This window comes from Stegostoma tigrinum, chromosome 2, assembly GCF_030684315.1.
Source record: "Stegostoma tigrinum isolate sSteTig4 chromosome 2, sSteTig4.hap1, whole genome shotgun sequence".
Classification (NCBI taxonomy): domain Eukaryota; kingdom Metazoa; phylum Chordata; class Chondrichthyes; order Orectolobiformes; family Stegostomatidae; genus Stegostoma; species Stegostoma tigrinum.
Window position 1 is genome coordinate 24,405,841 of NC_081355.1, and position 16,025 is coordinate 24,421,865.

Genomic DNA, 16,025 nt, shown 5'->3' on the forward strand with positions numbered 1-16,025 from the left:
TTGATTGTCTTTTTGGCCTGAAAATTCTGTGCAAAGCTGTTTCTAAACGACAACAGCAAATTTTACTGAGCATCTTCTATATCTGAGAGACGGTCATCTTGCTCAGCTTCGTGCACCCGAGCCAGTAGTAATATCCATGTCAGAACAAGCAAGACACAACACAAAACTGAATCATCTCTACTTCAGATTGTTATCTCCCCAAGTTTTGTCTCGGACACTCCAGGAATTAAAGATTAATCTCCAGGACAATTCCACAAGCAAGCAAGGGAGAAAAATTATAGTGTGTTAAAGAAATTGTGTGTTTTTGAAGAATCACTGTGAACACATTTTGCTGAGTTGTTATCAGTTTGCATGATGTGGAAAAGCAATGTTTTACAAAACCAATCATGGAGGATCATGGAAGCGTGGTCCTTGGGTGTGGATGGTCATGTGGTAAATGTTCCAGGATGAGTTAGCGGATTCAAACTGGACTAAAATAATGGCTCTGTGAAATAAATTGTGACCAACATCAGCAGTTATAGGATTTGGGCTATTAATTCCCTGGTCTATTAGGTCAGAATCACTGAGTCACGGAATCCTTATCACATGGAAGCAGGCCATCCAGCCCATCAAGCCCACACCAACTCCCTGAATAGCATACTACCCTGACCCATACCCCTACCCGAAACCTGTAACTCTGCATTTCCCATGGCTAATCCAGGTAGAGGTGCTGGTGTTGGACTGGTGTGGACGAAGTTAGAAGTCACGCAACACCAGGTTATAGTCCAATAGATTTATTTGAAATCACAAGCTTTTTGAGCACTGCTCCTTCATTAGTCCACCAAAACTACACATTCCAGGACACTTTGGGCAATTTAGCATGGCCAATCCACATAATGTACACATCCTTGGACTAAGAGGAATTTGGAGAAGTAACTGGGCTTTGAGGCAGTGCTGAATAATAATGGCTTTAAACACAAAATACATTTGACTCTCACTGCATTTTTTCTGAGGCAATAAAATAACACTTTCATGCTAATTTGTTATGTTCCTGAAAGCTTTTTTAACTGCCACACCCATGAATGCTGAATAGTCCCAAATGAAGTCACAGAACAAGTTACTTATATTTCCTGCTCATTAATTCAACTAAAACTAACCTTAACTCAAATTTGTCCAGCAGCAGCTTTTGAAAATAACTTGATGATCAGAATAAACGTTTATCCACCAATAGGTGTGCTACTAGGGGCCTGGGTTCAGCATCTACAGGATAATAAGTAACAGTGATCGCCATTCCTTGCACACTCTACCTGTCCTCTCCAATGGTTAAGAATAATAGCGTTACTATTTGTAGAAGTGCTGGAGAGTTCTTCCTGGTGTCCAAGCCAACACTTATCCCTCAGTCAACATCATGAAGACAAATGATGGAAAACAGCCCCGGCCTATTCAGCCTCTCCCTAGAACTCAAACCCTCCAGTCCTGGCAACATCCTTGCAAAACTTTTCTGTGGAGGGGCATGAACAGGGTGAATCATGAGGGGCATGAATAAGGTGAATAGCCAAGGTCTTCTTCGTAGGATGGGGGAGACCAAAAGTATTCAGCATAGGTTTACGGTGAGAGGAGAAAGAATTAAAAAGGACCTAAGCAATAACTTTTTCATGCAGAGTGAGGTGCCGGTATGGAATGAGCTGCCAGAGGAAGTTGTGGAGCCTGACACAATGACAACATCTCAAAGACATCTGGATGGGTACATGAATAGGAAAGGTTTAGACACATATGGGCCAAATGCTGACAACTGAGACTAAGACAGATTGGGATCAGACAAATTGGGCCAAAGAATCTGTTTCCACGCTATATAACTCTAAATGATACTGTCATTGTCTCGGCACTACTTGTGGGACCTTACGACGTGTAAATTCATCTTCTACAGCATGACAGAGCTTCACACTTCAAAGCTACTGAATTTGTTATGATGTGCTTTGGAATGTCCTTAGATCAGCAAGGGTGCATTGTCAGTGCGAGCTCGTGCTTTTGTTTTAGGTGTGGGCATTTCATTGAGAGCTGTGATGTATGTTAAAGCTTTGGAGAGGGGCAGGAGCATCAGGTGGAAAACTTATCAAAATACAATGCGTGTTAGAGTCCAGCTCGGTGACAAGTACGACAGGTTATATACATCACTGTACCTGTACTAGTGCGATATGTTCCTGCAAATGATGCCTGCAGCGGGTCTCCTTGGCTTTGACTTAGGCTCCTCAAAGGGGGCTTTTGATAGACTCTATCCTCGTATATGGGGTTGATGTGGTGCTCTGGAGACTGCAGCGGGCGCAGGTCTGGGCCCAGGTGGCTGTGTTGGCTGCTGTAGGAGGCTCGGGAACTGGCTGTGGTGCACGAGAGACAAAACAACACTTTGAGAGCTCAAGACCCACAGTCAATATAAACAGAAAATAAAAAGCCAACAAGATTCTGAGCCTGCACAGCTCTTTGAAGGATGTGAGACCAAGGTCCCATTCTTCACTTTGTTCGGAAATAAGACAGCAATCCTGAAATAGTGGCAGTATGGGGGTGGGGGTGGGGGTGGTAACGGTGATGTCAGTCCAATCTGCTTAGGAGCTATCTGGAAAAATTGAAGACGTCCCTGGATTTACACGGCACCTGATTCTACCCTCCACTGGAGTCTGCGGCCAGTGTGGGTTATTTGACATGTGATTCATAGCACTGGAACAAAATCAACTGGAATGAAAGAGACGCTTGTGACTTAAGCCACAACATGAAAAGCAGATTCATGCCATTCACTAGTAGGTGCCATGGAGTACCCAGACAGAGCTTGGCCTCCAAAAGGCTGACTTGAGCCACGCTGTAATAGGAAGCAAGCAAATGGGCGGCATGCTGTGCCAACCAAGAGGCAGGCAGAATCTAGTAAACCAGTTGTCATGATGCTGCTCTGGTGGACCCTCTTAAGATGAATTGAGGGAGCAATAATTGAGGAAATATGAAAAGAAGCCAGATGGTCATATTTCTGAGGAATACCTGTACCAGGGGAGGGAGAAGACAAAACAAATTAGAGCAGTACACTTCTGAAACGCTTGGCAGAATGGAGGTGGAAGCAAATCAATTGATCAAATTAGTAATAACTGCTTACATCACAAAGAGACTGGGCAATATGCTCGGTGTAGAAAGTCAACAGAGAGGAAGGAAGAAAGCAAGAAGCTGTATGTATGCAAAGGACATTGCAGGGCAAAGCTGAATGAGTTAATCCATTTGCATCACAGCTGACTGGCAGGCTTGATATGAAAGTATTCAGCTCGATTATGATGAGCACAATGTTGAACAACGTTTAAAGCATAAACAGTTTAAGCCATTAAAAGTATCTCCTTTTACTTTTGAAAGCTATGTATGGATACCCACGTACATACATACAGGTGATGTGTGAGTAAACATACATCTGCAAGGTAGAATGTATATGAGAGAAGAAGAGACAGAAACGTATGAGATACTGCACAGACAAAATTGAGAATGCACACGCACACATAAAAGATAACTTGCGTGTACATGTGAAGGAAATAAAAGAACAGAATTTACACCTCTGGCAGTTTGTATGTATATTTAAGGGAGATAATTGGTGTGGGCGTGTTTGATAATATACGTGCAAGAACAAGAAAACATCTGCTTCTATATCTTTGAAAACTATGAAGTAATTTTGTCTGCATTTAATCTTCGATTGGCAATATTGATTAGATGGATTAATATCAAAGTATTAGGGTCAACTTATGCGTGATTCATAGCACTGGAACAGTCAGCAGAAGCACAGCAGCTCCAGCCATAGTAAAGCATATTTTGGATGGAGTAAATTGAATTGCACTCCAGGCTCTGACAAAAACAAATTTGTGCAAATACTTATTATTTTCTTGGACTGAAGTACTACTTTCAAATGATGCTAGGGTGCAATGTAGATGTAATAGTGAGCATTAGAGAGCAGCTCTGACCCTGATATGAACTCTCAGCAAGGTCATTTCACACGAACTGGTGAAAGAGGCTCCCAGTTACAATGATTGAGCTGTACATATAACAAATATCTCAAATTAATGGCTCAATTCCACGGCCTTGACTCAGAGATAGAGGTGAGAGTAAAAGGCTAATACAGCTACAGTGCTCCTTAAAGTAGTATTTTGCATTAGAGGTGACAACGAGATACAATCAGCAGTAATTAGCTCACATGAATCAAGCTATTGTCTTGAACTTTTCCTGTTCAGCTTTCTGTTTTGCAATCTTCCTTCTCCAGGAAATGGGAGGATCAGTGGAGTTTCCTGGATTGTTTTATGACAGGCTATTTTCGTCAAGTCTGTTCTAGTGTTCTCTAACCACAAAGATACCTCAGCAGAGAAATGGTAAGATTTACATGGAAAGGCTGGAATACATATTTGGCATTTCATGAACATTGAATATCCTAAAATCGCCGTACAGCCAGACAATTGCTTTGGAAATGTGCTCGCTGCTGTAAAGTAAGATCAGCGGTTCTGGCATTTGACTGTTAAGGTGTTATTTTGTAGGTCACAGTGGCAGAATGCTTTCAGAGGCACAGGAATGTTTAGAACAGGAATAAGACACTCAATTCCCACTCCCACTTATGTCTGATATACTACTTAATTAAGCCATTGTTGAGCTGCACCTCAATTCCATTTTCCACATTACTGACACTTGCACTGAATAAATTTTCCCCATCATTTTGAAGTTCAGATTCCAGACTTCTGTTACTGTTGTATTGATAAGTGATTCCTGATTTCATTGATGAAAGAGTCTAATTCAAATTTTTAAATTATGCTCCCTTGTTCTTAATCTCCTATCCATTCTACTGCCATTCCAAACTGATTGATCTGGTCAGTCCTCAATCCTCTACACTTCAGGAAATACAAGACAATTTTATAGAAACCGTCCACATAAATTAGATCCTGCAAAACCCTCCATTATCATTCTAGCAGAACTCCTTCTCTCCGGAGGAGTCCAAAGCTGAATACAAAAATTATTAGAGATAATGGGAACTGCAGATGCTGGAGATTCCAAGATAATAAAATGTGAGGCTGGATGAACACAGCAGGCCAAGCAGCATCTCAGGAGCACAAAAGCTGACGTTTCGGGCCTATTATTACTTTGAGTTTCTCAATATGAAGTATTTTTCTCTAAAGTTAAAAGATAGTGAACAAGCATCATCTATTTTGGCTTGGACAAGGCTCAATTCTGAGTGAATGGTTGAAACAACTACCCACAAAGTAATAAAAGTTTGATTGGAAAAGAAGCATTTTCATTTGAGTGAACTTGTCATTCCCTCACCCTCTGCAATGACTCTGTGCCTGTAGATAGAGACATAGTCTTAGAGTCATACAGCACGGAAACAGACCCTTCAGTCCAACTGGTCCATGCTGACCATAATCCCAAATTAAACTAGTCCCACCTGCCTATACTTAGTCCATACATCCCTCCAAACATTTCTTATTCATGTACTGAAATAAATGTCTACAACGTTGCCACTGAGCCCGCATCCAACGCTTCCTCTAGAAGTTCATTCCACACATGAACCACTCTCTGAATTAAAAAAAAGCTTTTATGTCTTTCCTAAATCTTTTTCCTCACACTTAAAAATAGTCCTGAAATTCCCCAGCCTATGGTAAAGAAACCTGCCATTGTCTATAGTCCTCATTATTTTATAAACCTCTATAAAGTTACTTCTCAACCTCCTATACTCCAGTGAATAAAGTCCCAGACTATCCAACCTCTCCTTATAACTCACATCATAATGTTGAAAGGCTACAGCAGCATTTTTGGGGGGGGTCATGTGGCCTTCATCTGATAATATTTTCTATGTCGGCAGTTTATTGCTGAAGGTGGAGATAACAGGGTGTAGAGCTGGATGAACACAGCAGGCCAAGCAGCATCAGAGGAGCAGGAAGGCTGACGTTTCTGGTCTAGACCTTTCTTGAGAAACCCAAAACGTCAGCTTTCCTGCTCCTCAGATGCTGCTTGGCCTGCTGTGTTCATCCAGCTCTACACCTTTTTATCTCAGATTCTCCAGCATTTGCAGTTCCTACTATCTCTTAATGCTAAAGGTAAGTGAGTAAAGAAAAGCATTTTAGACAGATGTGTGAGTAAAGCGCTTGCTAATGTTTTGAAAAATTTGTTTTGAGCTTCTAAGTGCCAATTCTTTCATCCCTGGCACAGACATTCATCACCAACATAGTTGAGCATTAAGGTTTTCATCTTGCTCCTATGCCATTAAGTGTTGCTACTCTGCACATAGATCTGTCCTGGATGACAATATGAATCAACTATTCTTCCCACAGTGGCATACTTCATTGTTCTTCCAAATGTCTCCCTCCCATATCCTAACTCACAATTATATTCCACTCATCTGTCACCACTGTGCTACATTGGTTCTCAGTCTTGGAATGACTTGATTTTCTGGTTAAATCCTTCTACAGCTTTGCACTTCCCTATTGCTGTAAACTTCTTTAGATGGTCTTAAGAAGTAACTTTGGGGGAGCAGAGATAGTGTGGTGGGAAGTATTAGGGAGGGAATTCAAGAGGTTAGAGCATGGGCAGCTGAAAACAGGCTCAATGATAGCACAGCAATGAATGTGGAGATGGAGAAGCTAAGCAGGAAGACTGAAATTAAGAGGTTGTTCCCAATTACCAACATAACCTTCCACCACCAAACCCCTCCCCCCACTACCTTCTAACCATTTCTACCACCCCACAGAACATAGTATGGGAGCTGTGACTGTCTGCACAACCTAATCAAATACAACCTTAATCTGCAACTGCTGCAACATTGTAACCAAATGTGATGAATATCAATCATGTCAAAGCATTTGTAATTTGGAAAGCTATTTAAAAAATTCCTTTCTGGATTCAATTGAAACACAAACGTAACTGAATCAGTAACAATAAAAATAGCATTTCCGACTCTTGCATTAATATTGTTAATCAATATTAAAGAATGTGAAAGGCACCTAAGACTTTTGCAGAACATTATGCACAACAGCTGCACAGAATGACCCTTTGCTCTTTGGGAGCCACGGTGGGAAGTTTCACCAAATGTAGGTTTTAGAATTACCATTCTGGATTATGCCAAAACACTGCTCATAAAAGCGACTCTTGTTAATAAAATATATAGTACTGAACTTTACAGCACAAGAACAGGTCTGTGCTCAATGTTTATGCACTGCACAGGTTTTCTCCATTTCTATTTACGTTATTGAACCCAATCAACATGTTCTTCTGTTTCTTTCTCCTTCACGCTTTTTTAACTCTTACTTAAATACATGCACACGCTACCCCGTGCTGATATGAATGCTATGTTGCATTTTTGGTAATAACAGTGAGAAACTAGCTACTCATTGGAATCTAACTGCTTGTATGGGAAGGTAAAGAATCAGATAGTGGTATAAATCATTAAAATGTGCAGCTATGGCAAACAGAGTCATAAGAAGTGCAAACGTGGCATTGTGGTTTGTTTCAAAGAGGAAAATATTCCAAAGAAGTTATGCTTTATCATTTAAAACTTAGGTCAGACCAAATATGGTCTCCATTTAACAAAGAAGATATAGAAACATTTGAGAGAACAGCAAGTAGATTTACAAAGATGGAGAAGTTACAACTAATTATCAGGAAATACTGGAACTGTTTTCTCAAGAAAGGACCAAGAGATGGCCCAAAAGGAAAAAAAAACAGAATCATAGATTATAGCAGTTTAAGTAGGCCATTCTCACTGTTCCATCATTCAATATGGTCCTGACTGATTGCTTACCTCAAAACCATTTACCTGCATCCTCCTCAATATCCCTTTCAACTTTATTACCTAGAAATTTATTCATCTCTTTCTTAAATCTATTGAGTGACCTCACCATTTTCTTTGCACTGGGATCTTTTAAATTTTGATGGAGTAAAGATTAAGAAGGTGTTTCTACCTAGCAAGGGGGTATTATGTAAAGACAGCCACCAATAAATCTGCAATGTAAAACTCTGTGTAATATGTAAGTCACCTCAACCATTCCATATGATACTAAGTTGCACACTCTTACCACTCAAGGGAGCAAATTAGTTTCCCTCAAATTCATGAGTGTGGTCATCTTATAAACATGGTCTTTAGTTTTATATTCTACCACAAGTGGAAAGATCTTCTCTGTGACTACTCTATTGAATCCCTCAATAATTGTAAACTTCTAACATCCCCTGACAGAAAACAGCCACAATCTGTCCAGCTTTTCCAGACTGATGGACGGCCTCAGTTCTGATAGTAATCTTGTAAATCCTCCCTGCATTGTCTCCAATATCCTTTCTCTGAAACAGCGAAACATCTCTCGTGATGATAAAGGTGCCCATCTGCCAAACTGAATTACCTGCCAGGCTGCCAGGCCTCTGGAGAGTAGAGCGCTCGTACAGGTCCTGCGGATGTTTGCCGTATGGATCAGATGGATGACCGAGGCGTTTGGTGGGTGAGAGTGTGGCATAGCTGGGCTGGACTGAGCTAGCCTGGTGCGCGGGCGAGGTGGCGGCAATGGCTGGGGGCGAGGGAGACAGGGCTGCCGAGGACACCACGATGTTGACCGGGGAGCTGGTGCTGTAGGACTTGGAGAGGCGGCTGGGGGATGCCATTTGCTTGGGGGAGGCAAGCCGCTGAGCGCTGTAGACACTGCTTTCCGCAGCTGAGCCCGCTCGCTGGAGCTTCGGCGGTGAGCCTGTCCGCTGGAGGGACATGGGAGAGCTCACCCTCTGAGCTGGAAGTGTGGCACTGACATAGTAGACTGAAGATGGGTGTTGAGAGTCAGGCAGGCGGAATGCACTCCCCTGGCTTGGCACAAAAGCCTCCCTTGACTGTGATGCAGAGTGGGATGGGGAGCTGTCTGACCCTGAAGTACGACTGCCATCACCAACTCGGTTAACCTGCAGCAGAGGGGGACAGACAAATTTTAGTTTAGAGGGTGGCATTTGAATCAAAGTTACAACAAATGCTGGCATTTAAATGGCACCTTTAGCAGCATAAAACATTCCAAGGCACATTGGCAAATAGAAATTTGACACAGTTATTCGAACGACCATCTTAACGGACATGAGACAGGCTTGGGTAGAGAATTCTAAGGCTTAGGACCTAGGCACTTGAAGTACAATCACAGAATCTCTACAGTGTGGAAGCAGGCCATTTGGCCCATCAAGTCCACACAGTCCTACAATCAGCATCCCACACTGACAATCCCCTCCCCCCCACCCTATCCCTATAACCCTACATTTCCCCTGGATAATCCACCTAGGCTGAACATCCCTGGACACTGTGAGCAATCTAGCATGGCCAATCCACCTAACCTGCACATCTTTGGACGGTGGGGGGAAACTGGAGCACCCGGAGGAAGCACACACAGAAATGGGGAGAATATGCAAACTCCACACAGATTTTCGCCCCAGGGTGGAATCAAACCCAGGTCCCTGGCACTGTGAGGCAGCAGTACTAAGCACTGAGCCACTGTGCTCCGTAGCTGGGACGTGTGCGAGAGATCAAACTTGAGGAGTGCATATACCTTGGAAGATTGGAGACAACTACAGAGACGGTGAGAAGCTTGGAGGGTTTTGACTTCAAGGATGAGACTGGCAAATTCAAGACACAACCAGTACAAAATCCACTGTAGGTTGTTAAACCAGAGGTGATAGGTCAACAAGACTTGACGCAAGTATAAGGACAAGAGATTTCCAAAAGAGCTGAAAAGTTACAGAGGGTTGTTTTACACAGTAAAACATCTCCAGGCACTTTGCAGTTAAGCAGTCAGACTAAAACTGACACCAAGACACAAAATGAAGTACTAAACATTGGAATAAGGGAAGTTTTAAGGAGAATCTTAAAAAGACAAAGAACTGGAGAGATTTAGGGAGGAATTCCAGAACTAAGATTGAAGAAGGCACAGAGAAAATGTTGGGGCGAAGGAAGTGGGGAAAAAGTAAGAGGAAAATGTTGGGAGTGTTGCAGAACTTATATAGGAGGTAAATAATTGAGAAAAATCAGTTTGCTATCATCTCTGCCTGGGAGAATGAAGAGCTTTCCTTTTAGCTTCCTGAGAGAGTTTTCCAGTCGCCTGTGATAATGCAGACTTCTGTTGCTCACTGAGAAGTTTTGGCCAACCTGCTAGAAATTTCAATCACATTCTGGATCCTGGGCTCTATACATCCTCTTTTGGGTTAGGTAGAATAATACATATACTGTTGTCAGTACATGCTGATGTGTATCAGCCAATGCAAAGGCAATCCCCCAGTGTTATTTACCCTGGCGTCTCCATAAATTAAAGCTTGATCTCCTGAACTCTGATATGAGTGACCAGGCAGAAAAATCATAGGCATTTAAAAACAACTTTTTCTGAAATTTCCTTTTATTACTTTTGTTTATTAATTATGAAAACCCTGGAAATGGGGGGAAAGGAAACAACTTTGGCTGGTTCGATCAGCTGGAGGTTTAACTCTTTTTAAGTTATCTTTCCTTATTTTTTATTTTACTTTAAGTTAATGAGAATGGTGCCAATGCGTGGCAACAGTATAATCTTTTAGAGGTGGGCACGATTTAAGATGTATCGAGATGGATACATGAATGGGCAGAGAGCAGAGGGATACAGATCCCTGGAAAATAGGCGACAGGTTTAGACGGAGGATTTGGATCAGCGCCGGCTTGGAAGGCTGAAGGGCTATTCCTGTGTTGTAATTTTCTTTGTTCTTTGTTCTTTTCATTATATTTTATATTGAGCAGTATGGTGACTCAGTGGTTTGCACTGCTGCCTCACAGCACCAGGGACCCGGGCTCAATTCAAGCCTCGGGCAACTGTCTGTGTGGAGTTTGCACGTTCTCCTCGTCTCTGTGTCGGTTTCTGCCGGATGCTCCAGTTTCCTCCCATGGTCTAAAGATGTGCAGGTTAGGTGGATTGGCCATACTAAATTGTCCATTGTGTCCAGAGATGTGGAGGTTAGATGTGTTGGCATGGGAAATGCAGGCTTACAGGGTCAGGGTACAGGAGTAAGTATGGGTATTATGCTCTTCACAGAGTCGGTATGGACTTGTTGGGCCAAATGGCCTGTTCCTACACTGTCAGGCTTCAATGAATATTGAATACATGTGACAATAGATGATTCGGTTCAATTCAATTCAGAAGGTTATATGGAACACTTAACTTACTGACTTGATTGGCAGTCTAGAGATTTCAACTAACCAGTTCTTTTTCTTTATTCATTTGCAGGATAAGGGCATCACTTCTGGCCAGCATTTATTGCCCATCCCTAATTGCCCAGCAAGTCAACTACGTTGCTGTGGATCTGGAATCACATGTAGGCCAGACCAGGTGAGGATGGCAGTTTCCTTCCCTAAAGGACATTAGTGAACCAGATGGGTTTTTCTGACAATTGGCAACAGACGGTTGTTGTTCGTCGTTCACGGTCATCGTTCGACCCTTCATTGCAGGCATTTATTGAATTCAAATTCCACTGTCTGCCATGGTGGGATTTGAACACAGGTCCCCAGAATGTTATCTGGGTCTCTGGATTAACAGTCCAGCGATAATACCTCTAGGCCATTGTCTCCCCTCTAGTACCCTTTACGGAACAAAATCTGCCATCTTTTGGTGTTCACAATAACGCACGTAATGCTTAATTGCACTCCAAACAGCCTAATAAGCTACTCAGTTGCAACAATGTTTGACAAGAATGTCCATCCAACAGCAATTGATTGTACTCACAACGTCGATTGCAGCAGTTCAGGAAGGCAGCTCACCACCACCTCAAGGGCAATTAAGGATTGACATTAAGTGCTGGCCCACAGCGGCATTTATATGTCTCACAGAGTAAGGCTAAGAACAATTAGTAGCCCTACAGCTTCTAAGGTGTTAAACGTTAAACCCTTTAATAGCTGCACCAGTTATGAACAGGAGGTCTGAATGCCTCATCTGCCCAGTTGTCTTCTATGGCTCAATAGTAGAACTCTTGTATCATTGTCTGAGGGCCGAGGGTTCACATTCCACTCCAATAATTTCTACACAGGTCTAGGCTGGGAGTCTGGCGGAGGACTTGTGGAGACTGGCACTATCAGAGAGGCAATGATGTTTGAGATTTAGACTGAGGTGTAGCCAGTCCTTTCAGACAAAAACAAAATCCTATGGCACTGTTTTGAAGAAAAGCAGAAGAGTTATTTATTCCTCAAGCAACAAAACTGGAAAAGATTATCTAATTATTGATTTCAATCCTGTTTGTGGGAGCTAGTTATGCACATCTCGGTCTCCACAATTCCTACACTACAAGAGGGCAAATTATTCATTAAATACTTTGGAAGTTTAAAGCGCTTTGGGATGTGTGGAAGGTTGAGAAAGGTGCTATGTAAATGCCAAGTTCTTTCTCTTCTTCCTGTGCTTTCATCTGAAGTGCTCATTCTCCTTATAGATTTATACTGTGTACCTGACTGTAGGTATGAACACCGATGCCTGCTCCAATCTGACCACTGGAGGTCCTCCCAGAGAGCTGCGATGTGGTCGAATCACCTCGGGAGAGGGTCTGGTTGCTATGGTAACTGCCGGAGTACTGGTAGGACCCTTCTGGGTTGGCATTAATATGTGAGGCACTCTGGGAGAGAGGGTTCGATCCTGCGCAAAGAATTATTTGATAGTATACAGTCAATGGTCTTGACACTGAAGCAGAGAAGACATTAATTAGTTAATAAGTCCTTTGTTTAGCCAATGTAATTTGAAGCTTGCGGCCTTTCAGGAATGCGCCCATAGCAGCCCTCTGAATGAATGAGCTGATGTTAAGCATTTTATTCAACTACCCAAATTGTAATGAGGTAAACAAAAAAAAAACAAAAGAACCGCGGATGCCCGAAACCAGAAACAAAAACGCAACTGCTAGAAAAATTCAGCAGGTCTGGCAGCATCTGTGGACAGAAAGCAGAATTAAAGTTTTAGGTCAAGTGACCCTTCTTCAGAATAGCAATAAGCTAAATATTAAATCAAATTACTCTTACTTTCAGTTGAAGTGTATTCGTGATGGTCCAGTATTCCAGACTCTTGAAGGGACCTCAAGCAGGAGTCCACTAGCTCCAAGCCACTGGTAATTTCATCATCCGCACTTTTCTGTGAATCTGAGGTATGCATGCATACGATTCAAAAGAAGGTAGAGAACAGGGGGGCAATTAATGTACTGTTAACCTGACCAACTCTGAAGAACGCTGAAAGAATTCTTGCTTTTGTCTCTGAGAAATTACTGCAGCATTTATCCTTCCAAACGCCATCTAAAAATAAATGGCACCCAGGCACATCATCAGTTGGCACTGCTGCCCAATTAGTGTCAGTTTTTCAGACACAATTTGAGAAGCTGCCAATGGAACAGTCCCAGTGCAAGAGGCTACAATGTTCTGTTTGCCTTACACTGCAAGCAGACAACCTCCTTTAGCTTGAAGCTAACTATGGGTAGCTAATCTGTACTAATGTAGCAAGGAGTGCCAACCAACACTTCACATCTTACAATCGCCAACCATTAAGAGGGGAAAGTTGGGTGGGGAAGCCAGGCAGGTTCTCAACATTTAACCCCTTCAAGGGAAGAATATTAAAAAGAAAAGGTGAATTTACCTTGTACGTGCCAACGAAAGGAATCCTCTGTTGAACTGCAAGAATCCAAAGAGAAAAATTATATAAATCAGCATGTGCAAACTGTTATAACATTTAACGTCCTTCATTATAAATAGTAAGCCAGCTCATGGACATAGTAGTTCAACAACTTATATTTGAGTAGTATGTTAATGTAGTACAAGGTCCTAAGGTACGTGATTTGACAAAATTTAACACATAGAGAGATATTGAGCTAGATGACTAACAAGTGCATTAGAGACAGTTTTTAAGGAGCCTATTAAAGGATGACGACGATATACAGAGGCAAAGACGCTTGGGAAGAGAATTTCAGAACTAAGATTTTTGGCTGCTGAAGGCCTGGCTGTCTACGGTGGAACAATGAAAATCATGGATGTGTAGGAAGTCAGAAGAGGTGCAGCTCTGAGAACTTTCCAGCTCATAGCATTGGGGAAGGTGGGGTGAGGCCACAGAAAGATGCATGAACAGGTTTGAGAATTTAAAATTGATTTAAAACTGATTGAGAATCAATCTGGATTTTAGTTTCTTCTAGATGTTCTAACTTTCTCCATCTCTTTTCCTGTAGATTTCCCTATGAATACAAGGTACCTCACAGTATGCTGACCTGCTTGCCAGCTCAGTGGTAGAAGGCTGTGTAACTACTAGGTCATTGCAGCCGAAGCTAATCTGGTCTTCACTCATTGTGTGTAACTCCAGCAGAGTTTGCAGGATATTTAAACTGGATGCAGGACCAGGAAGCCAAGCCTGCTTCATCCGCATTATTCCCTTTTGCAACATCCCCTGATACAACCTGATCATTCATAAAACAAAAGTGAAAATTCAATGCAAACTGGGAATCAACCTCCTAGTCCACATTGCTCAGCTGCCCACTGGATAAACTTGCTGAGGTATTGGTTTAGCTGTCAATAAAATCATGAAGAAGCCTCTATTATCACCATGATGTACATTCATCTCTCTGACCCTCTTCGAAACAGAAACTGACTCATCATGAATACAGAGATATTTAGAAATAATTAAACACAAATCCTCCTGGATTACACTTGTTTTTTTTAAAATCAACTTGTTCCAACAATGTATTGACACATCTCTGGAACAGGCAGAGCCTGAACCCAGGCCTTCAGGCCTCGAGATGGGGCGACTACCACTGTACCATAAAAACCCTCAAAACGGAAACACACATATCACTGTTGTGCAATTATAGATAAATGGAGAAACTCAGCACTCTTACAGCGCCTGTGGGCAGAGAAAGAGTTAACGTTTCAAATCCAGCATGAAAACCAATCCTTCTCAGACATTCTTGCCCTCACATAAGGATATTGAAACTTTTGTGATATTTCTGCCCAGATTTGAACATGGAAGTCTTTTCGCATACAGTGCAAGTGTGACATCTTCTGCAGCACCGAAACAAAGCTTCTGGATCACTCTTTTGTGGGTGTAGCACGACTTTGTTTGAACTTTATCCAGTCATACATCTCTTTCATTAGCTATTTTTCCATTGAACTTGACTGGTCACTTCAGTTTGTTTTATTCATTAAAAACATTTCAACAAAACCCTGTGTCTTGGGATTTAATGCTGCACTCTAGAACCCATTGCACTTAGAACTGCGCTTCCATTCTGATCTTAAATATCCCATACTGGAAGCCCCTCTTCTTCACTCCCAGTGTTGACATTTTCTGCATGGTCAATTCTGCTCACTCCTCCTTAAAGGCAAACTGTCTTCAGCATTTGTGATTACAACAGGAGTAAATATTCATCTTAAATGAAATTAAAGCCAAGCAAATTTTCTAGTTGATGACCCATTCATTCTGTTAGTGCATCCATGTCCTCCATTCTCTGACAGTAATAGCAAGTATTTCTCTCCTGGATGTTTTCACTTACCACTGCCGCTTTGCCATTGCTTGCTTCCATATTTCCTTGCTATGAGGCGTTTATACTGAAGTAATGTTGGGAACTGTCTCACTGTCTTTGACTGACATACTATCCGCAATTTTATCCTTTTCAGTTCAATCAAATGATCTTATTTTAGAGAACATAGCAATCCTACTGTGTTTCATTTCATCAGTATGGATTGGATTTGAAGTTACATGCTTTGTCTCAATGCAGTCTGAAAGAAGCGCCTATGTTGCAGTTATCCTCGCTACAGATGTCCAGCAGCGAACATAGTCTGTAGCACTTACAGTATATGTCTCCGTGCTAATGCAATTTGCCACTTTACACAGTTGTTGACGAAGCTATCTGAATGAACCTACTTGAAGTCTCAATTTAAGCTGATTGAGCCTCCCTGAAGGCCTGACTTTTCTGAAGACCTTGAAAACCTGACTGTAAATCAACACAGCCTTCAAACTGCTGGGACTAAACTGCAAAATAAAGTTGGCATATTTAAGTGGCATCTTTGTGAC

The 16,025-nt window shown here is 42.0% G+C and overlaps 1 protein-coding gene across 11 annotated transcripts in view; it reads right to left on the reverse strand.

Annotated features, from left to right (window-relative positions):
* LOC125448871 (catenin delta-2-like) overlaps window positions 1–16,025 on the reverse strand; it is a 1,175,930-nt gene that overhangs the window by 307,742 nt on the left and 852,163 nt on the right. For all 11 annotated transcript variants that reach the window (XM_059652900.1, XM_059652905.1, XM_059652902.1 and 8 more), the window contains 5 exons: window positions 13,608–13,642; window positions 13,004–13,120; window positions 12,442–12,626; window positions 8,367–8,910; window positions 2,160–2,354 (listed from right to left, as the gene is read on the reverse strand). In XM_059652900.1, coding sequence (XP_059508883.1) covers window positions 2,160–2,354; window positions 8,367–8,910; window positions 12,442–12,626; window positions 13,004–13,120; window positions 13,608–13,642 — 1,076 coding nt within the window. The remainder of the gene's footprint in view (window positions 1–2,159; window positions 2,355–8,366; window positions 8,911–12,441; window positions 12,627–13,003; window positions 13,121–13,607; window positions 13,643–16,025) is intronic.